Source organism: Betta splendens, chromosome 1, assembly GCF_900634795.4.
Source record: "Betta splendens chromosome 1, fBetSpl5.4, whole genome shotgun sequence".
Taxonomy (NCBI): domain Eukaryota; kingdom Metazoa; phylum Chordata; class Actinopteri; order Anabantiformes; family Osphronemidae; genus Betta; species Betta splendens.
This window is the reverse complement of record NC_040881.3, coordinates 13515844-13539522: the sequence shown is the minus strand read 5'-3', so window position 1 is coordinate 13539522 and position 23679 is coordinate 13515844. Positions and strand designations below refer to the sequence as shown.

The 23679-nt window shown below is 39.7% G+C and overlaps 3 protein-coding genes across 5 annotated transcripts; 1 reads left to right on the top strand and 2 right to left on the bottom strand.

The window, feature by feature from the left end:
• Window positions 1-5436: 5436 nt before the first annotated feature.
• si:ch73-109d9.3 (zinc finger protein 658B) lies at window positions 5437-9130 on the bottom strand. 2 transcript variants are annotated; one of them, XM_041070265.2, is made up of 5 exons: window positions 9031-9122; window positions 8325-8635; window positions 8119-8246; window positions 7888-7996; window positions 5437-6908 (listed from the first exon to the last, which is right to left on the bottom strand). In XM_041070265.2, exons 2-5 carry the CDS (start codon window positions 8623-8625, stop codon window positions 5692-5694), a joined length of 1755 nt encoding a protein of 584 aa, XP_040926199.1. In that variant the 5' UTR covers window positions 8626-8635; window positions 9031-9122; the 3' UTR covers window positions 5437-5691. The 2 variants fall into 2 exon arrangements, with proteins under 2 accessions (XP_040926199.1, XP_028996506.1); XM_029140673.3 differs by having other exon boundaries at window positions 5437-6905; window positions 8325-9130.
• Window positions 9131-9507: 377 nt separating this feature from the next.
• si:ch73-109d9.2 (uncharacterized protein LOC565042 homolog) lies at window positions 9508-13604 on the bottom strand. The gene is made up of 4 exons (XM_029140810.3): window positions 13065-13604; window positions 12717-12847; window positions 12453-12561; window positions 9508-11586 (listed from the first exon to the last, which is right to left on the bottom strand). The coding sequence occupies exons 1-4, from the start codon at window positions 13318-13320 to the stop codon at window positions 10442-10444; spliced, it is 1641 nt and encodes a 546-aa protein (XP_028996643.1). The 5' UTR covers window positions 13321-13604; the 3' UTR covers window positions 9508-10441.
• Window positions 13605-13634: 30 nt separating this feature from the next.
• LOC114849187 (mucin-2) lies at window positions 13635-23014 on the top strand. 2 transcript variants are annotated; one of them, XM_029140380.3, is made up of 5 exons: window positions 13642-14230; window positions 16746-16924; window positions 17008-17092; window positions 17179-19469; window positions 19750-23014. In XM_029140380.3, the coding sequence occupies exons 1-5, from the start codon at window positions 13960-13962 to the stop codon at window positions 21973-21975; spliced, it is 5052 nt and encodes a 1683-aa protein (XP_028996213.1). In that variant the 5' UTR covers window positions 13642-13959; the 3' UTR covers window positions 21976-23014. The 2 variants fall into 2 exon arrangements, with proteins under 2 accessions (XP_055361630.1, XP_028996213.1); XM_055505655.1 differs by lacking the exons at window positions 16746-16924; window positions 17008-17092; window positions 17179-19469; window positions 19750-23014 and adding an exon at window positions 14590-14767 and having other exon boundaries at window positions 13635-14230.
• Window positions 23015-23679: the final 665 nt, after the last annotated feature.

The following is a 23679-nucleotide window of genomic DNA, read 5'->3' as shown; positions in this document are numbered from 1 at the left end:
CTTTTCGATCTTGTGGTCCTCACATGATGTTGCTAATGTTGCACCACAGGAAAAATATTGCCTTGTGTGGTAAAAAATTAATAAATGATCTCTCAGCCTGCTGCTCCATCGCTCCCTCACTATAAGCTGAGCAGTAATTGTTCACTGCAGTTATTTTCAGAGGGATTCTGTGAGTGTGGGTGGAGGAGAAACTTGGAGAAGCAGCGGAAGGGTCAAAGAAGTGAAAATGGGAAAGAGGGTTTGTATGAACCAAGAAAGCGGCGCTGCACAAATGCGTAAAACCTACAAAAGCAGAGACACATTAGGTTGAGTGCCAGCGAGCATTGACAAACAATCACAATTTGGATTGGAGATTTTGAAAAGCAGACTTCCAAAGAGCAAAAGCAATCAATGGCCGAATAGCTGGGATTGATTAGTGAAACTGCATAATTATTCAGTGCGGAGGAAAAACTATCTGGACTTTTCAAATGTGCAAATAAAGTGGCCACGACAATGAGAAGAAATTGCCTCAGCAAAGAAGAACAATGGTCCAGTCACAAAATAATGCTGTTGTAGCCGTAGGATCGATGCACAACTTCTGGCGGTGTCAAAGTGCACTGAACAGGAAGAACTGTTAAAAGTTGGAGTTTATGGCAGACTTTGATTGCATTTTAAACTTAATTTATAAAGATGCTAGATATAACACAAGGACATAAAAAGTGATTGTGTAAGTTTATGAGTTCTTGATCACAATAATGAAAATGAACATGCGTTTATTAGTTGCTCTGTTTCGTAATATTGTTTTTTGTAATCGATGCTACTTCCACATCACTGGTCAAATGCATTGCTACCCATAAGCTTGGAAAAATTCCACTCCTTGTCCAGCATTCACCCCTGACCAGATGACAGATATGCTTTGGAAAACATATTCACTATGCATTTCACTTATCAAAAATAAATCATGCCACAGACATTTTTATTCCAACTTTAGGGGCAACAAAGTCAAACTGCTGCATATCAGGTGTTAAATTTAACTAGTAATTGGATTATTATTTACAAGCTAATTGAACTGAGACTAACAGACAAGCTAATTCTCCTATGGGGCAGCAGAACAAGCTACATACAGAACAGTAACAGTAAATTGTTATTCAGTTTTTCACAGTCACGCACAACTTGATGACACGAACCAACATCGTTTTGAATTTGAAATGTGCTTCTCTGCACATCAGCGACTAACAGCATTCTATGGGCTTCATCTAGTTTTTCCTTGAAACTAAGTACATGGCACTCGTGCGTTGCACAGTTTTCACTAACCGTGTGTGTGTGTGTGTGTGTGTGTCCACAGTTTGCTGCACAGCAAGTTAATCAGAGTCCTTGACTGTCTGTGTTAAACAGGCACTCATCCAGACAAATACAGTATAGCACAGTTTAAGGGGAACTCCAAAAATGTCAATAAATCTCATGGGATTAACAAACACCAAGATTAACGATGTGTTTGTCTGTGTGTCCTGAATCTTTTTAAAAAATGTATGTTTCTTTAGTAATTTCCTTGTTCACATTATTTGCTGCACGTCAGCGTTATTTATATTTCAGGGAACAAAGCCAGCTGCCAGAGTGTGTGTATGTAGTTTCAGTAGTTTCAGGGGAACTCTACTCTACTTTACTCTCGAGTATTCGAGTATGAGGCTGTGAGTTCTGTTAGCAGAAACACAGGTTAAAACATCAAACTGCCCATGTATCCGATTAAAGCATAACCGTTCTGTAATTGTATAAACATTTAACCCTAATACTTCATTAGACTGTCTATATTCAAGGACAGAATGAAAACACATCATTACAGACGCTGCACACGCTCAGTCTCATCACAAAGGCCTTGTTAACAAGGATCTGACCCTGTGCTGCTCTGGTCTATATCAAAAACCTCAAGAACTGTGTAATAAAGCAGACATGAGAGGAACCTGCAATCGCTGTATCATCTCACTCATAGAGTATGTGAGGAATAGTTGGGTTCTTGACTCTATCCTCGTATGGACAGCAGCTTTCCCTGTAGCTGTGTCAGTTTGCTGTAGGTGCACTTACACACACAGCAAGACAGGTTATGTGATTTCAGGGGCTTCTGCCAGACTTGAAGGACAAACAAGTGTCAAACTGTGAGACTGGCAGGGGACAGAGCCCAGCACAGCTAATATTACACACACACACACACACACACACACACACACACACACACACACGCGCACACGCACACGCACACACGCACACACACACACACACACACACACACACACACACACACACACACACACACACACACACACAGATGAAAGATGCCCGTGGCTGTCCATTGACAATGCCAGTGTGAGCCCTGCTGCTATGCTTGAGCCTCTTTCTCTCTCTTTCTCTGCACAGAGGGAGAAATAAATGTATCCTCTCAGCGCCAAGTGGCCACGCTCAATCCTGTTCTCTAAGTAGTCTCTAAGAGTAGTGCCTATTTGTCTCGAGGAGCTGTATTCGCAATGTAAAGTATTTTTCTTTTAAAATGCACTGAATGTTTCCAGGCCAGCTCACGTTACCTCTCAAACCCATACAAGAAGCCATACCAGCTACTCTGTGTGATAAATACCCAGAGCGGAGGAAATGTCACTTTGAAACTCAGACTATTAGCGTGATGTCATTACATGTACCACAATCCAGAATGAATGTAAACAGGAAAAACTATTGTAGTGTGCTATAATACAAATATAACAGTCAACACAGAGAACCACTCAACATTCATCACAGTTCAGTGCATTAGCATGTTTACATTTGCACTAACGTTACAGCTGAATTCATTTAGTGTTTCATATATTTCACAACAGTTTTCCGACCCAATCATGGCAATAGATTCAAAAATACCGAATTAGCATTTGAGTTTAATAAAAATAACAAATAAACAAAATATGCAGATGATCAGATTTAGATTCATCCATGTAAATATTCATTTCAAAGTGTGCTGTGAAAGAAAAACAAAGGCGACTGAATTTAGTCCAGAATGATTGAGAAAGTTAAGGGATGACTTGTAAGTGTGGCTTGTACCATCATCATGGTGAGGTGTCTGTACCTTATAAGAAACAAAGGAAACTTCTTACTGCATCTGCACTTATTCTTTGACACACAATAAAAAGGAAGGTGAAGCTCAAGGACTTAAACCGCGTCTTAAGGGATCTGGTGGACTTAAAACGAATGGGAGTAAAGTTAGGATGAAGAACACATCAAAGTTCGATTTATTCAGCTTGAGCTGCTTTTATGAAATATGAAAGTGCAATGAATAAGACACACAGCCTCGCAACACTCGGCATAAATCTTCCACGCAGCACTCTGTGGTCTGTTAAGCACTGAATTTAATATTGGAATGATTTGACACAGAAGAGAAAAGAAGACATTTAGCTATCAATTCAAGAAGGACAGACATTATTTTCCAAGTTCTGTCAGGCACTGCTAATACTACTGATTACCCAGTGAATGAACCAGAGGTGAAGACGGTGCCAACTGCATGTGATTTCAGGAATTTGAAAACTGAGGAAACGGTAAAATTCTTCGCCTTCTTATTCAAAGCAGTCTCATCCTCTGATACGGGCGAGCGTTCTTTTTTTGTAGGCCTGTTTTCTCATTTCCTTTTGTCTCCTCCAGCTCACAAAGACGTTAACAGCCTCCCTAATGAAAGGCAGACACGAAGAAAGATAAAAACACTACACTGTGCCGAGCGGCACAGTTACAGTTTAAAACATATTAAACAGGTGGGAGATCTGAAGGCAAAGCCAATACAACCACTGATTGGGAAGGAATACACCGGAGGTGTGGGGAAGATTTAATGTGTTTCTATAAGACTTTATAGAAAGCTTGAGCTCATTACTGAACTGTTCTACGACATCACCGTCTTGTATCCTTAACATCTAGATTGTCCACAAAATGGACTGAAACCTGACCTGCGTCCAAAAGTGCCAAATGTGAACGTGAATCTGTGTGAATGTGGGGATTTGTCCCTCAGGAGCTGGTTGACCAACAACTCAGACACACAGCGCACTTCGTTCTCCTACATCTTTCTTGCTTTTGTTGACAGCAGTGAATTAAATTAACTGCACCGTAAACAGACCCATCCTCTTCACACAAGAAAACACAAGCCTTCGTCAAAAACTAGAAAATCTGACAGAATGAATAAAGACAATAAATAGGAAGTGTGGATGTTGTGGGGCAGTTGTTTTTCTAAATTACTCAAGAAGAAACATCAGGTCACGCTGGTCTAATCATGGCAGTCAACATGAAGGAATATGTTTATATATACTGTGCTAAGCACCAACACACATTAATCTGAAAACCAGCAGGTTCCGGTTTCACGGGTCCCCTCTCATAGTGTTATAGTCACTGCAGATTTAAGTAAGTATTTCTGAGTTTTCCTATTAGGTCTAAAATACAAAAAGCAAAGATATCATCTACAACAGAACCACAGCTTTAATCCGCTCTCACACACATAGAGATAAAGGCAGAGGGAGAGAGAGAAGGTTGGAGTTTAGCTCCTGCTAGATTTTCCTCACCTTGAAAGTAAGATTAAATGTTATCTGTTGTACCACCTGCACAGTCCCGACTCTAACTACAGATCAGACACAGCAAACTTAATCCTGAGCGTCAGATATGAAAGACACGCAGGCCTGCGCGAACAGATCGACTACAACCCGACACCTGAGCCCATGCATTGTTAATGGAGTGGTTTTCTGTAAGAGCGCACTTGTATTCCATTAATACATTAGCGGGCTGACATGAGAACTGCTGGGGATCTGAAAGACTCAGCGGATGGCTGCAGTTAGGTGATAGGCTGGCACCAAGTGGCCACATGGCAAACTGCAAGATTACCCTGAAGATTAAAGGATTGACGGTTTATATTGAGCTTTAAAGAACAGAGACTTTCGCCTAATGTGAAAACAAAACTCATGTCAACTTAAAAAAAACAAAAAACAAAGTGTGACTTGCAGCTTCATGGAACCTGTCCTGGACAAATCACAATTAAATATATTTAGTATTAAAAATTGCTCTTAACAAATGTAACATCAGTGCCTTTTCTTGCAGCAAAAAAGTAAAATAAAAGTCTGAAAGGAATCCAAACAGATATGAAACAATATTCAGTCCCATCCTTACTGGTGCAGTCACGTTACACTAGTTGTTGAAAGATGACCTGAGTGATCAGTGGCTGCAGTAATAAAACATATTTATCTGAAAGATCTAAGTATTGGAGAATCAGTATTCTGGTCAAAAGCTACAAATGAGCTCTCCTTAGAGAACCCTCCATTTCCAACCAAGTGCAGCAATCCAAATAGAAATGCAGTGTTTGCTCACAAACCAAAATCTGGCAAAATAACTCATAAAGGTGCAGCTACAGTGGTTTTTGGTATGACAGAATTATTGAATAAATTAAGAATCAAAATATCCACAGAATAAATAGTGCTTTATTGACTAAACGTGAAACTGACTCAACTGTCACACAGCTGTTTTTAAATAACACTGAAACACTGTCACTACTGTAGATAAGTCTTTGTGTAATGTACAAACAATTAATTCATGAGACAAATACACGAGAAACGTTTTTGTAATGCAACACCCAAACTGTCTGAACACTGTAGCATGTGAACACAAAATAAAGAAAGAGCCCAACTCGCTTTTGTAACCCCCTACTGGCCATCATCAAACATCCAGGTGGATCCTCTGGTGGCGCTTCAGGTTACACTTCTGGGTGAAGCGCTTCCCACACGCCAGGCAGCAGTACGGCCGCTCGCCCGTGTGAACGCGCCGATGGGCCTTGAGGTTGCTCAGCTTGGTGAAGCTGCGGCCGCAGAGCGAGCAGCAGAAGGGCCGCTCGCCCGTGTGAGTCTGCAGGTGGGCCTTCAGGTTGCTGGGGTGTGGGAAGCACTTTCCGCACTGGCCGCAGCGCAGGAGGTGCCTGGGCCCAGCGTGAGGAGGAGCGTCCGGGTCGGGGACGGGGGTGGCGTCCTGGGCGTTGGCCGACAGATGCAGCGTTTTGATGCCGACCCATGGCTCGCTGGCTCGTCTGGGTGCTGCACTTTGCTTCTCGCCCGGGTGGGCCCGCTGGGCCGAGAGTGGGGAGCACGGAGTGGCTTTGGACATGGAGGAAAGTCTGTTCATGTTCACGACGTGGGAGTGAGCTGCAGACAGTGCGGTCATGCTGCTGCTGGACAGAGCATGAGAGGGTTTCTTCACTGGTCGGTGGAGGTGCTGTAGAGCTGCCTGCAATCTGAGACCTGTACCCACTTTGGAATGAAGCTTCACAAACTCCTGCACGCTGGCTTTATGGGAAACATGGTTGTGTTTCTGTTCCTCCAAGCTCACCTTGTTATGCTGTTTTACTAAACATGAGAAGGGTGACGTTCCTGACTTCTTTATTTTCTTTTCCATGTGTCTGGTTTCCCCACATCCATAAGAATCAACAATGACCTCTTGCTTTATCATCACTCCCAGCGCAGTGCTGTTTTGCACCTTTCCCTTAAGGGATTCTGGTGATGTAATGTGATCTCTGCTGGGGGAAACCGGAGCACAAACGTCTACTGAAACAGAATTGGACACCCTGTGCTCTGTACGTTTTGGGTGACCTCTAGTTTTGGGAGAATCACAATCGTTACCAGTTGCAAGTCTGCAATTCTGCAGCAATCCAGCTGTTGCAACAGTCAGACCAGCCCAGTCTCTGTTTACCTCCAAAGATGAAGTATGAGACTGATCTGTGCTCAAGTGCTTATCCTCCAAGTCCTCAAGAAAGACATAGGTACCAGATGTCTGTCTGTCCTGTTTAATGACATCCTTCATTAACTCCTCCCTGTTCTCTTGAGAATGTTTAGGTTGTGCCTCAGACTTCTCACTGGTGCAGTGGAGTTCAGGTCCCGCTTCTGCTAAGAAATACAAACAAATGAAGGATTTATTAACAACATGGGTTGCCTTGTTCTGACAGCTGATATCAAAGCAGCTAGACAGACAGACATTTCTTAGGAAACAATCTATCAAACTTTCAAACTAATTGCTGGTGTGGTCTGGGATGCATTTGAAAACTGCTTTTGTAGTGTTATTTGTTGGCACCTATTTAGTATTAATAATGCATGCATTTAGATGTCACTCAACTCCAACAGTATTTTGATGGTAAGTCCACTTTTTCTTTTATTTCCGCTGCAGACGGAAAACATTTTGGTCTGATCTCAGCGCTGCAAACAAAGAGGGTCTTACACCATCTTTTGCAATAACTGCATCAACCCTGTGATCCACTGATATCATCAAACTTCCACCAGGCTCCTCTTTAGCAGGTAAAATGCTGGTTTGAGTCTAGAGATTGACTTGGCTGGTTTAAAACCTTATGAATATTATGTCAAATGAAAACATCAAAATAGTATGGCTAGAAAATTCATGGACCTCAGCAAGTAGTGTGGCTGTGGTGTCACCATGTTTGTGAAAGAGTAGCCAAGCCATTTTTAGCATCTTATAGATCATGAGGTACCCAGGGTCATTCTACATCACACACATTCAAGTAATTCACTTTCAGAATAGGCTTTGCTAAAAATAACAGCAAGTGTGGTGTTGCCCATCTGGACCCTTGCTCACCCATGTCCACGAGTCAAGGTGTCAACAATAAGCAACTTATCAAAGTGTGTAAAAATCCTAAACTGTATATAGTTACAGGTCATTTATTATAAAGATAGCACGACTACATCTCTGATTGTGTACTTGTGCATCCCAGTATTGGTTACTAAGAATGACATCCAAGCAATTTTAGTCACACCCAAAAAACAGCATGCAATGTGAACCAAAACTTGTGATCTCGAGAAACCTTACAGCAATTAATAAAGAAACAATGAAACTGAAAAAAAAACAACAATTTACCTTCAAAACCAGCATGCCATCCTCCTAACTGCACAGCAGAACAGGATGCTGTTTTAACGGTTTCGTCCTTTACATCCACATCTGGCAACACTCGCCCGTCTTGTGATGACTGAAGAGTACAGACAATACAATAAAGAGTTTCTGAATATCATATCGGTGGTAGACGTCAGACACAGAGACCTCTTGCAACAACAGTCATGACAGTCACTGTTTGAAAGTCGCATGACTAACCTCTGATGTCCTTTCAGCAAGGTCGCCTGTACTGTCGCCTGCTGCCTGTGGTGACGCATCCTGGCTGCAACTTGTCCACTTATCCACAAAGTTAACCTCTGTTTTGACACTGACGCCCCCTAAAATACCTGTGAATGAATAGATCACTAAAATACAGCCTGGAAAATCAAGCCTGGTGTTGAATGCTTTATTCTGTCTGTTCTTACCATCTTTATGTTCACTGGGCCTCTCTTTGGTCGTGTCTGTAGTGGACACCTCCAAATCTTCATTGGGTGGATCAACACACCTGTTATTTCTTTCCTTCCCATCATGGTCGCTTAGTTTGTTTTCAGCCCACTGCAGCTGCATCCTCAAGGACTCGACCTCCTGGTTCCTGCGCTTCACCTCCTCCAAGAAACCGTCCTCCACCAACCTGGTCACCTCATATACGGCAGTCTTTACCACAGTCTGCATCACATCTGACAGCTGGCTTTGGAAAGTGACAATGAGGGTATCTAGATCCGACATGATCGCTTTCCTATGTATAAATGATACACAAAGCAATCTCGTATGTTAAAGGAGTAAAAACAAAAAAGCGTGATTCGGATATGCGTTGTTTTGCTACCACTGAATGTAGACTCTACTAATGTTACATGGTGATGTTGTTGTTGTTGGTAATGGTGGTATTAAGCAACGACAAGACGTCCACAATTGATAGAAAAACGTTTTCAAGTCTAAATAATGACACTAATTGTTTCGAACTGTTAGTTTTACAGTTTTATAGCTTGCTTCTTAGCTTAACGGTAGCATCCTGATGCTAATATTAACGTCGATAAATCGTGAACAAATCCTATTTAACCAACGTTATGACTTATATAAACCATAGTCAAACTTAATGTGTCTATATAGTTCAGTGTTGGCTTTCACAAGTACCGACTACTAAGCTTCGGAAACACCAGCACGCTCAATATTTAACCGACTTAGCTATTCAACATCCGTCTGTGGTCCTTGTTTTTGCACGTGATGTCACTCAGCGATCTACGGTGGCTCGAAGCAACCTTGAGTCTCTGAATAACGAAACGCGTTTTAATAGAGTGAAACCCATACGCTGCACCAAGTAGGCAAATTAAACCTCAGCACGATGTTGACAGTTAGAATGCATTATAATTCAAAATAAACATGCAGAATTTTTAAAGGAAGGTGCTGAAACTATTGCATGAAAATACTAAGTTTTCACAATAGAACTACACCAACATCACAAAGAGTTGCTTCTTTCACTATAAAATAATAATTTGTCTGCTGTGCATAAAAACTTACAAAGCTGTGGGGTCATTCACAGGATTCAAATCCAGGACCCTCTTCATGTGAGGCAGCACATGCACACACACACGCACACACAAACACCACATAAAAAATTTGTTTCTTTATTTGAATTTTTTTTATCCACATCATTACAATTCTTTTATTTTGTGCCTTCAAATAACTGAAGTATAATTTTGATCAAGCCCACACCACAATGCCAGTTACAGAATACACAAAACTTGATGTTTATGATAACATGTACATTTGCAGTTTAAAAAATACTCAATGTATATACAGTACATGCCTGCGGGCCTTGTCATTGGGTGCCACATGCATATTTACAGTAGTGGGAGAAGTATTAGTAAAAAAAGATAAAATGCCATACCATGGAGAACAAGAAATTGTCTGAATGTTGAGTAATGTCAACTAGATTTTTTCTTTTCAGGAGAAACATTTCGCCACCAATAAATGTGGCTTCTCCAGTCTCAGACTTCAGACTGAAGAAACCTACATTTCTACTGAAAAGAAGAAATCCAGTTTACACAACTAAACTTTCAGACATGGAGAACAAAGTATGGTGTTACTGGGTTTCAGATATCTTAAACACAAATGCAAGGCTGTTCCAAAAGACTTTAATCTAGTTTGACCCAATGTGGAAAAAGACTAAAAATCGTTAACTAAAATATGGTTCCCTTTCATAAATCTCATCAACAAGTAACATGAGCTCTGTCCCATACCTCCAATAAATGGCAGATGCATCTTATTAAATCCAAATATTAAGTGAAAGTTTATTTATTTTACTAATTTAAAAAAAATATATACCTTGAAAATTGCAATGTAGAATAATGGCAAAGAAACATATATCAGACATTTGTAAATGTTTAACTTAACCACAAATAAGAAAATACAATACAAATATTAATATTTTAATTTAACCAAGTGTTTTATTCACAAATATGACAAATTATGCAAATCAAGGTGAAGCAATTTTGAAGGTAGACTTAAAAGCAAAAAATAAATCATCAAGAAAAATGTCCCAGTCTTAAATATCTGACATGTGTTTTCGTTGATGTGATTTTAGATGATCTAGGCGTTTAAAGCTGAGACCACAGACAGTACAACAGTATGGTCTTTCCCCTGTGTGAGTACGCTGGTGGACCTTCAGTATGTCTGCCCGTGTGAAGCTCTTGTCGCACATGGTGCACCGATGTGGTTTTTCTTGTGTGTGGATTCTCCGGTGCAACTTTAGATTCCACAGACGACTGAACTTGTTCCCACATACAGCACAGCAGTAAGGTTTGTCACCCGTTTTGCCACATTTGTGCATCTTTAGATCAGAAAAACAACGGAAACCTTTGCCACAGTGGCTGCAGAGGTGGAGCCCCTGTCCAGAGTGAATCTTCTGGTGGACTTTAAGGTTGCAGACCTGAGTAAAGGTCTTTCCACACTGGGTGCAGGAGTATGATGGTCTTTGTGTGGGGACTTTGTGTGTCTGCTTGTGAGCTTTTAAAGACGCGGAATCACTGAATGCCACTGAACATTGGTAACAGCTGTATTTTCTCCCAGCCTCATGTTGCAACTTGTTTCCCAAATTTAAGGTATCAAATGTGTCTGTTTGCTTATACATGTCCTCTGTGCTTTCTAAAGCTGGATCAGTGTGAATGTCCTGTCCACGGTAGTTTAGTCTGCTGCCTGATTCACCAAAAACATGTCCAGGATATAAGATACTTGGGTCCTGTAGATATCCTTCCTCATTAATCAATAAACAGCTGAACTCTCCACTTTCATCGATGTTAGTACTTAAAGGTGAAGCTGAAGGGGAATTTGCCGCGCCTCTTCTATTCCGTGGGGCACTCGTTTGGAAAGCTTGATGCACAGCCCCCTTGGGTGTTTCTACCATCCCCGCATAATGCCCCACATAACTCAGATCCTCACCCAAGTGCGATGGTGACCCTGGTAACTCATCCAAATTACCCATGTCTATCATACTGGTGTCTCCATAGTCAGCTTTGTCAAAATCCCCTAGGTCTTCCATGCCATACCTATTTTGAAATAGAGGTTCAGATGGATCCTCTGACTCTCCATCATTGTCCAGTTCTGTTTTTTGGTGAAAACTGGCCTCCCAGTTGTCAAGGCACTTTTTTTGGTCACCAAAAGTTTTACTGGGCCCTGGCAGATTTGCTGCATCTGTGTAACATTAATAAAATAACAGGTTAGGAGATTCAAGAATATAAGTACAATTTCTTTAAAAAATATATTAATATATTTATATATTATAAATATAAAAATAAATTAATTTTATATATAAAATAATGTGTAAAAATATTAAAATTCAAATTAAATTAAATTAAAAGTGTTTTTATTATTGGCACCTTTATTTTTTATAGAACAATAAAGTCTTTATTGGTATATGTAGAACCTTTCCTCATCATGTCATTCAATATTAATGTGTGAACCACACTGAACATGGCCAAAAAAGTAGAGAATTTAGGTAATGTAAAAAATAGGTTGTTTTAAAACTACAATTAAAGCAATGCTTTCATCACTGTTAGATGAAGGATAAAAAAGTGACAGACCTCAAGAAAGTTGAGCAAACACAACAGTCTATAGTACAGTACCTAATTATGCTGTTTTTAATAAGGAAGACTTGTTGTTCTTCCTTCTTTCCCTTTTCACTTACCCCAGCTGTTTCAGGACTGTGGCCTACCTAAGATTGGTTATTTTTTGACATTTCTTGTGGATTTATCAGTTCATTAATCAGGAAATGGCTAGTAGCTTGCGCCAGTGACATTCATGTGGGAGAGCAGAGTATGTTGTGACTTTACTTTATCCATAGTTTTTGTGCATACCACAGTTGAGAACCTGTGGGATTACACATGACTGCACTAGTGAATAGTTTTAGGGGAATTTTAATTTATGTTCTTAATGTACTGCAGTTTTTAATACCTTAAAGCAAATCCTATCTTGTGACAAGCAAAAAGCAGAGTTAGAAGCAAACGTCTGACAGAAAATATAAAAAATACGTGCCTCTTGGTATCTGCAAACAGACTAACCTTCCAAACTGGCATTCCATCTGTCTTGGGACTGATTTGCTTCTGGTGTGATTCTTAGGGATTCCTCTTTTAACGGCTTATCCAACTTTTCACTTTGTACACCCACAGACTGGTAGAAAAGCAGAAAGAAAACATTAACGGTGGAAGTTTAATTTTTTACCAGGTATCTTTGGTTCACTACATCCAGGTTTCATTGGACAATGGTGACCAAGTTTCAAAAACTGTAACCTAAAATCCATATAATTACATTAAAATATCCACTACCTGTGTCGCCTGATCAAACTCCTGGGCCTCTGGTTTTGCCTTCTCCACTTCACAGTCATGTGTTTCTCCATCAGTGTCCTGGATACTACTTGTGTCTTGTTGCAACACACTCTCTTGTTTTAGACGTTTCTCTGTAAATGTAAAAATGGTGTTTTTAAATTGGAAAATGGGGTTTTGCACCATCTGAATCTGAAAGCATTTTCCTTATAACTAACAATATACTTATTAAAATGAAAGAGGATGTCCCCGTCACCCAACAGATCAGCCATTGCATGTAGTTTGTAAGTGACAGAAGTCAATCAGACAGCGAATGGAAATAAAGTAAAATAATTAATACCACAGCCTGACCTGTGGCTCTGGCTGTCTCCTCGCCAGACACCCCAATCCTTCCACAGTCAACACATCTCCCTCTCCTTTCCCCCTCTTTTCGGCTTTCGGACCACTTCAGTCTCCTCTTCAGGGACTCGACCTGCTCTCTGCACCGTGTTATCTCCTCCAAAAAGCTGTCCTCCACCAGCCGGGTGATCTCGTACATGGCAGCTTTGAAGACCGTTTCCATGACACCAGAAAGCTGGGACTGAAAAGTTACTATAGCCTCAGTCATCGTGCCAGTGGCTAGTTATTTCCAACGCACCAAACCTAGCGTTGAATCCTTTGTAAGGTATTGTTAGCTAACTAGCTTGCTGCCCTGGTTTGGATTCCGTTAATGTCCCACAAAGCGGGTACTGATGAACAGTTTCGTCAAAAATAGCAATACCATATTCACCAGGTTTACTGACTAGACAGCGATAACGATTTAGGGATTCGCTACAACAGAACGGTATGAATTCTTTCCTGGAGTTATCGAGTTTCCTTTCGGTCGGTAAACAATAGTACTTCCGGCATTCAAATACGGGTCGTTAGAAGGGACAATCTTATTCTTCCCAGAATCAGAGGCGTCAAGTAACCAATGACGGGTATGAGGCCAGCAGAAAAATAAGCATTAATCAAAATCTAATTATTTTTTTCTCATAATTTATCATATTTTGAAGGAAAATGCCAATTTTTACGTTAGCGATCACCGGATATTAAACTCGACACGCTCGCTTCCTCACTTTGGTCAGTGTGCGTCACACAAAGCAAAGACCGCGGCTGACGACGAGGAGAAGCCATGTTGAACCAGCTCCCAGTGCAGTGCTTTAATAGTACTTCGTTCAAAGTGGATTCGCATTAAAAGTCAGACGAACGCCGAACAAGACCGAAAATGTCAGCGGACGATTTCCAGACGAAGTACTCCTCCGTCATGGAGACCATGCTTAAGAGTGCTGTGGCGGAGACCAGGAAACTTTTCGAAGCTATGGTCGATGAGCTGAAAGCAGAAATATCCAAACTCAAGGCGGAAAACGACGACCTCAGAACAAAATATAAACAGTTAAATAAGGCGAACGACCAAGTTCCCGTTAACGCCAGAACGCGCGAGCCGCTCAGAGGATTGAGCGGTAGCTTCGAGAAGCGTGACACGGCCACTCAATGCGGTGAGTTTGTATAGCAGTCAGCCTTAAGACAATGCATTATGTAATATTACTTCATACAGATGCTGTGTGGAGGTTTTGGCCAATCCTAATGTGATACGCGTTGTGATTGAAACGTATATTACCCCTTACCCATGGATCTGTCAGTGGTGCTAGCTTAGCTTAGCCTTACATACAGCGTGTAGTCCAGAATTGGAGCGAAACCATACTATGCTACCGTAGCTAATGGGAAATATGTTTATTAGCAACATTCTGAAGGACTACGGTCGCCATGGTTCTATGTTACCGGACCAGTATAAGTTTTAGATTAATATAAATGGAGCATTTATTCATAGTATTTTGAATTTTTATTGTTGATTCAGAATTTCGGATCCAGTGTTGCACATCGTGAGAACACGAAGGTGGAGAAACCCAGGATGCATGATGTATTGCAAGTTCACAAAGAAAATAGTTACAGACTGAATGATTTATATGTTTATATGTATATTTTTTTTAATTAATCGGTCACAACTAAATAATAAAATGTGCTACGTTACATCATTGTCAAGTGGTATAAAGTACTTGTACTGAAGCCCACAGACCTGTTTGTTTTGAAACGTCCTCTACCAACTGTTGATTACCTGTAATTAAGTGCACTGTGTAATCAAGTTTGATGACTTAACACAGATGAACCGAGTGATTAGCAGTAACCCTCACCTCAGTGGTTGAGAATCTCCAGCCACATTGCACATCAGTTCTTCTATATGCTGTGAGAACTAGATAAAAGAAAAAATATCATACAATAATATAATAAATAAGTTGTATGCACATTGTGTAAGAAATAACAAATGAAATAATCGCAATACAAATTACTTAGTGTATTTCCAAAGCTTTAAGGCTAACGCATAATTACTGAAACACAGTGAGACCATCCCATTGCTATTGAGTAAGGTCCATTAGCATCCAGTAGCTTTAGATGTTAAGTAAGGTGAACGTATAAGATTACATCCTGTTTTTAAATGGCAGATTTAACTTACAGGGAAATAGACATTTCCAGTCAAATCTGTAAAAAATATTTGTTACACAACAAGGCTACAATTTTAAAGCATAAACTCCTTAGATGAAGGGGAGTGAGTGGGTGTTAAACCTTTGCCTATTGTGACTTATTTGCATGTGCAAGACTTCTTTGGCCCTTTTTCTTGAACCACTTATTTGTTGAAATGGGGGCATTTATAACTTCTCTTACCAATTGTACAATAGTTACCAACTTCTATATGGAAGAAATTGAGAGCCAGTAGAGGAACCTAGTCATTCTTGACATGACTGGTGTTTGAAAACCTAAAAGGATTTTTGTAAAGCTACTTAACTTTTTGAAACCCACTATCATCATTATTGATCAAAAACCAATGCACATTTGCTTGTTAGTGTTGTAGTGTTTCTGCCACTTGTATATGATCTTTGCTAGTGTGGAGGCTGTGGGTAGGTTTTCTTATCCAAATTAGTATCATGAGATATTTACTTACTTGTTTAAATTATTGGTTTTATATCAACTTCTCTACTAGTTCACTGCTTACTTGACTTCACTACACCACCACACAGATACAGTAATCTCCTACACAGATGTTACAAACAACTTCAAATGAGCTAAGCTAATGCTGAATACTAAAGGAAATCACTAGGAATGGACTGTTAAACCTGATGACACTGTTGCTAGCTTGCAGTTAAACAATTTTTGACATACATACATACATACATATCTATAGATATAGATATATCACTTCATCACTGTGTAGCGAAAAAATGATGCGACAGAACACATTTAGTAACAAAGTAACTTTTAACACAGCAGCTCTTAATGAAGAGACCTCACGTGACGGACAAACAGCGTTTGTTACCAGTTTGACACCAGTGTTTCATTTTTGCGTTCTCCTACGTCGCTGTAGTATTTACACACCACCAGCTGAACTTTGTATGACTTGCAAGTTAACGTTGACTTCTTTTTATATTCAATGCTCATATGAAGAAATTAGGGCACAGCCTTTCTCCTGCTGCAGCTTGGTTTGTTTTCTCCGGCATTTTGCCAGCAGCTGCGTTATTGCACTGTCGTAATCATCTGCATTTTATATTGTCATTGTTTTATGTAGTCTTTATTCAAATGGCAATTCGCTCTATGGTGTCAAAAATCAAATTGAGGATAGAAACTATCATTCCATCAATGTCGTGCACCCGTTCCTTCAAATATCAATGGAACACCCAGCTGCACAATCATCAATCGCCCCATCCCATCTGACCTCAAATATCAATGAAACTGGGTATTAAATTGCCACTTTAATATTAAATTGCACAATGCATTTTCAAATTGAATGATGAACTTGCATATTTGTCAATTGACAAATGCATTGTCATTTGAATTATGAGCCTGATAAATTTTCATATTGCAACTTCTGTTAATTAACACAACACAGACCGCGCATACATGTTTGCTATCACTCACTTGTGGAAATATTCACTTATTTGCGTGTGCGGATTTCTTTTACAGACCTTGCTCCAGTTCGCACCATGGTGGTAGAACAGTGTGAACCACTTAGTGACTTATCACTGCAGAACCAAAAGGAGCAATGGCTTTTTGAAGACATAAATCATGGTTTACAGGAGCACGATTATGTTTCTCACAGAAATGCCCATTCTCATATGGCATATATACAAGTCAAACAGGAGGTAGGTGTATTTTAGCTGTAGACATTCCATCTATTATGTTAGTGATCTTAGTGGTTTTAACATGGGTTAAAACTTCACTGCAGGCAGCTGATGATTTTCCTCTGCAGTCAATCTTGAAGGAGGAAGTTGCTGAGCCTAGTTTGGACTGTAGGCACGTGAGTGATACAGGTAAAAAACACATACTTTTACAGAGTAAAACATTTTCATAGACTTAGCACAGATTTATTTATTCTCTACTCTTTTTGTGTGTCTAGTTGTTTTACAGACAACATCTGCTTGTGGAACAGAAGGACAGAAAGGACTTCACATTAACCAGGAATCCTCAACTGATGATGTATCTTTGCCACCTACCGTGGCATTGAAACTTCCCTCTTTAGAAATAGTTAGTGGTTTGCCTATCAAAAACCAATCATCTAAACTAGAGTGTTCAAACGGGATCTCACTTGCTAAAATAAAAGATGACTTGGAAGAAGAGACTGATGCTAACATTAAGATATCTGAAATTAGAACATCTGCTGACTATTCATTGGTGGTTGGTCAACAAACCATTGAAAAGGAGCACTGTCCGAGAGAAGGTGGAATTTCAGTAAATGACCAGACTGGTGTTACTGTAGAGTATCACAGTGTACACCACACAGAGGAACAGTTTGCAAAGCCCACACCATGTGACCAAGACATAGCTGATGGATTCCTAAAACTTTCCACGATAGGAGAGCATTCTATTTCAGAACAGCCATGTAGGAAAAAAGGCCATCCTCCACTGAAGAGGGTAAGAATTCTTCAGTTGCCATCTACAAGAAATGAGCAGAGGAATGTGACTTGTCCTTTAATAAGATTGGCAGAGGATAAAGTTTCATCTGTAGTTGATACAGTGAAGACAACTGCATCGGTGTCTCCAAAAGTATGTTCATTTGGGTTGAAAACGATTTCATCCCGTACCAGCCAAGCGGTGCAACAGAAGGTAAATACTGCTTTATCAGGTAATGTGGATGCCCAGAAGGTTGGATCTTTGCCTGGTTTGGAAATATCCTTGGAGAAAGACTCTTCCCCTAATAAGAAAAAAATAAAGCAATCTCTGAAACCTTCCACAGAGATTACTGAAGCAAAAATTCAGGCTCCACCCAAGAAGGATATATTTGCAACGGGAACAAATACTCCTCAACCACAACCCAGTCATCACTGCACCACTGTAACTATCCAGGATGCTATGCTACTAGTTGAAGCCATGAATCAATCAACTGCAGAAAATGCCTCGCCCTTTTCTAGTCCTCTTGTGAGTAAGTTATTGACTGTAAATAAGAATCCTGCCAAGTCACCAATGCCACAGCCTATTCTTGTGGGCACACTACCTCTAACAACACTGTCCACATCAAAGTTTTCAAATGGAGAGAAGCCCAAAGCTGCTACTAGATCTCATTCCCAACTTGGAAGTGTTCGATCAAATCCACAGCATGTAGTTACTCCACTCAGCACTACTACTTTATCAATTCCACTGTATAAAACTGCAAACCAAACAAGTAGTGGGGTACATCAGATGCACCCTCTGTCAGTAGTCCCCAGTAACCCTAATGCAGCGCTGCAAAAAATTATTATTGTGCCAAAATCAGCATCGCTGTTGATGCCTAATAAAGTTGCAACACTTTCATCAAACCAACCTACAATTGTGACAACAGTTGTTCCCAACACTGGCTTACATACAGCTTCTACAAATGAAACCCATTCTCTTTCCCGCGTCCCTCCAAAGACAATATATGTTACCCAGGGGCAATTGCTTCCCATTGTCTCTTCAAAGTCAAACATCACCTTCACAGACCAGCAGGAAGGAAGTCTCGCAAATTCGGAAGTAAGAATCACAACTCCAAGTCAGTCAAAGACATTTGTTCCTGCAACAAAGCAGGACACAGCCTCATCAGCCTCAATTGTGGCACAAACAAACTCAACTTCACAGCCAAGTTCTTCATCACAGGAACTGAAAGAATCTTTGACTACACAAACTTCACACAAAGTGGATACAGCATTGCAAAAGACCGATACATCTGACAATTTGGAGTCTCCCAAACAAACCATTGCTGTTGCTGAAACAGCAGATGTCCTTCTAGAAACCTGTTCCAGTTTACATGGACCACTTGGGTATACTTCACCATCTACATTCCTAGTTAATCAACCAATGGTTCGATTAACCAGACTGCCATTTTCAGTATCAACTGAAGAATCTGTTTTGGTCTCAAAACTGACTTTAGATGGGTCTTCTGAACCCAAGTTTACGTTGAAAGATATTATCACACAAACATGGCTGTCTGAGATGCAGCAAATTACAACAGTGAGTGCGTCAGCAGCAGCCATCGGCATGACTGAGCCTTCAGGCGTACTTCCCGAACATGACAAAGATAAAATCAGCAATACAGTGCAACAATGTATGTCAAGTGCTTCTATACAACTAACTGCCTTTACTTCCAAGGATGCATCTGATCCTCATTTACAGATGACTAAAACACAGTTCCTGGCAAAGCTGGAGGTGTCACCAAGAGTTGAAGCCCCAGAAAAGGTAATGTAATAGAAAAGGATGACCGTCTTCTTGACAGTAAGATTGTCAGAGGAATGAGTATCATTTCCACTGGTAACGTTCATATATTTCCTAAACATTACTGCAGTTTTATTTTGGAATAATCAGTGATTTTTAATAAAACTAAGTTAAAGGGTGTATAGTCTTAATATTTTGTAACTAGCAGTGATGGTTCTCGTACACAAATGCAGTATGCTTTATTTTAAACTGGTAGGCTTGTAAATAGGACATAGCTTTAAATGTATTTTACCTTTTCTTGTAGGTTTCTCCTAATGAGCTACCAGATTCCACAGTTTGCAGTAAAAAAAGGTTGAACAAAGCGTCCCTTCTGGCCCGTCTCCGAAGAAGACCTGAAGTCAATACAGAACCATGTAAAGAAGCTGAGACAAGTGATGTCGAACCAAGGGAAGTTAGTTCAAAGACTGGAGGTCCAGATGGTAATGTGACTGAACCTTTTCCTCCTAGGCCTGAAAATGAATTTCTGGGGGTTGATATAGACTCTGTAAATAGTACTAACGAGGCCAGTCCTATAAGGTTTGACCAATACGAAGAAGCCCTTTCATCAGAAAAAAGTCTGTGTGTGCAAAATACTAGTTCTAGTATAAACAATGACACCACTAAGCCCAAAAATGCAAAATCCACTTCTCCAAGTCCTAGGAGAAAAAGAACAACCAGGGCGTCCTCTACGCCCAAAAATACAAAGTCTGCTACTTTGAGTCCTCGGAGAAGTAGAAAAACTAGAGATGGTTCTAGACCTAAAAATACAAAACCCACTTCTTTGACTCCTAGGAGAAAATGTACAGCTACACATGGTTCTAGTCCCAAAATTACAAAATCCACTTTGAATTCTAGAAGAAGCAGTACAACAAGAGATGGCTCTAGTGCTAAAAATACAAAATCTACTACTTTGACTCCTAGGAGAAAAAGTACAACTAGAGATGGTTCTAGTCCTAAAAATACAAATTCCACCTCTCTGAGTCCTAGGAGAAGAAGTACAAGAGATGCCTCTTGTCTCAAAAATAGAAAATCTGCTTCTTTGAGTCCTAAGAGGACCAGTGCAGTTAGAGCAGTTTCTAAAAATACAAAACTGATCCACATACCCAGTACATTTGGAGATGTTGCTAGCCTAAAAATGGCAAAATCTGCTTTTCTGAGTCCGAGAAGCACAATTTTATCCAGAGTTGATACTAGTCCTAAACTTACAAGCTCAAGTTACGTTAGCCCTAAAAGGATTATTTCAGCTAGAGATAGGTCAAGCTTCCAGAAAACTGAGCCGGTCATTCCTAGTATGTCAAAAACCACTAGGGAATTAATGATTAGAAAAGGACCTCCTGTTGTCTCCAAAGGTAATGCTAACACTCAGCAAAATAAAAGGTCGAATCATTTTAATCACAGGAGATTTAGCGTAACTACAAGCAGTCCCTTATCTAAAAAAGCTAAAAGTGAAACTGCTTCCCCAAGTATTAGGTCAACGGGTAAACGTGATGTCAGCCCTACAATAAGTAGGGAATCCACCCCTGCTAAGAAAGAAAGATTAAGTCCAGACCGCTTTGGATCTAACACTAATTTACTTTTGAAGAAATTAGCTAAAGCAGCAAAGGCTAAAACAATAACTAAAATTAACTTTAGTCAAGAAGAAAAACTGCAGAATGAGAGTAAAACAAGTCAGGTAACAGAGAAACAGGCTAACCACGAGGCTGTAAAGAGAATCACATGTAAAGCTGTATGGACCCCTCCTAAAATGCCGGTCACAAAATCACCCAAGGAAGAAATAAATTCCCAGGATGTTCAAGCAGTTTACCCCCATAATTATTCTGCTCATTCTATACCTGTCAGAGCACCACCTATGGTGTCCCCCTTAGAACCCTTAATGGTCATTGGTAGCCATCTGTTAAAGAATCAATGTGGAGAATGTGGCCGCATGCTTAGCAGTAGTGCAGCTCTGGAAAGCCATGTCAGGCTCCATAAAGGACGGCGGCCTTTCTCATGCACGCTGTGTGGTAAGAGTTTCCCAGACTCCAAAGGTCTTAAACGGCATGGCCGGGTGCATCGTAATGGAAGGATCCATGTCTGTCCACAATGTGGGAAAGGCTTTGTCTACCGTTTCGGCCTCAGCAAACACCTCCAAATGGTTCATGGCAGGCTTAAACCTTTTGTTTGCCAGATCTGCAATAAGGGATTCTACACAAAGAGAGATGTGGAATCCCACATACGGATTCACACTGGAGAGAAACCATTTCACTGCAATCTCTGTGAAAAGAAATTTTCAAGGAGAGTAGAACTAAATGTGCATTTGAGGTGGCATAATGGGGAGAAAAGACACTGGTGCCCATACTGTGGGAAAGGATTTTTAGACTATAATAATCTCAAAAGGCACAAATTTATCCACACAGGAGAGAGACCACATTCCTGCCCCCACTGCACCAAGCGCTTCACTCAGTCAGCGCACCTGAAAAAACATGTTAAAAATGTGCACAAAATCAAATGAGATGAAATGTCATCCTGTTACACTGCAAAGAGGGATGTTTTGCATATGAATTTGTGTTTTGCTTGAGCAAATTAATGAAATAATCTAGATTTAGTTTATTTTGTTTTTTACTGAGACAAATTAATTTTGTTTCATACATGTTTAAGAATATGCTTCAGTATTTCAGAAATATTGTTTGCTTGTTGTGTAAGGTACTTTTGATTGTACATGTAGAGTGGGAGCAAGAAAGAAAATTATCTTAAGAAAACTGTTTTGTTTTGTTTTGTTCTTTTGGGGTTTTTTTTTTGTTTTTTTTGTTTTGAACAGTGACAGGACAAGATTAGTAGTTATGTAGTGGTTGGAATATTATTTGTCTTGAGAGAGAAGGATTGGCTTTCCCCTGCAAAGCTCGAAATCTTTTTAGCACTTGTTTGAAAATGCTCACTCTTTCTCTCTCACGCCAAGCAAACAGGCATGGTGTGGTCAGTTAGAGTAAGAGAGATTTTCATAAAGCATTCTGAGGTTTAATGTTAGAACTTGTAAGAATTTACTAGATCTAATTATTTCTTTAGTAGTGGATATAAAACCTGAGATAACAAAAAGCTGTTGCTCTGATAAAAGATGTTCTCTCTTTCGAATGCAAGTCAAATGTTTGTAAATAAACCTCAAGGCAACCCTCTGCTTATTGAAGACATTAGTAATTAAATAATTTCTATTTATTTTGGTTCATTAAGAAGAAGGCACAATTTTAAAATGTCATGTCTGTTGCATACTACAGTAATTTAAATTATTTAAATTATTTATGGTCAACAAAGAGAGTCTGCAAAAATTCTGATAGAATGTTTTTAATCTCATGCAGAAATGGAGCTGAAGAAAGGGTTTTTGAAACATGTGAACATTTTCTTTTATTGCAGTTGATGCAGTTCCACACTTTGAAGGTTTTTGGATGAATAGTACAGTGAATTTAAAAGAACAATGTAGGCCAAACTTTTTGTTGTTTTGTGATTGTATTAAATTAAGTTACATTTAAATTAAATAATAAAACAAATGTACAAATTTCCTCAGCTTGGGATGTTTATTTTTATACCTTTTTTTCCAGTATTGTTTGTAATAAATGCTTAAAACATAGTTTCCTGATAGTTCTAACTCGGTTATAAATTGTCTTTTCCTTGTCCAGGTTCCTTTTTAATAATTGTTTGAGATGTTGAGCATATCAGTGTCAGTCTGTTTTGTGATGTTGAAATTTTTAAATTTAATGGTTTATTTAGCTAATCCGAAATATGTATGATCTTACTATGTTGGTGGACAGGTGAAGTTTCTGCTTTAGGGTGTGTATGCGGGAGTGTGGGGGGTTGGGGGGGTAAGGGGTGCAACCAGCTGCTGAAACCAAGCAAATCTGTTAAGTAAACAATCGGAGCAAAATAAATAAGCAGGGATTTACCTTTGGCTAACACATTCATAACTAAACAACTGTTGTACTGTGGTTTACCTTGGAGATTAATACTAATACCAATAATAGTGTTAAGGTATGTGCACATACTTATACAAACATATACATATCATATACATACACATGTGCATTGTTATACATATCCCATACTACTTAATAAAAGTCATGACATACAACACCACAATTTCCATATTCACACATTATTGATATTGGTAGTGATAAGTAGCAGTAATACTTACAATTAGGTTTGTAAAGCCTGTTTATCAGCTCAGGTG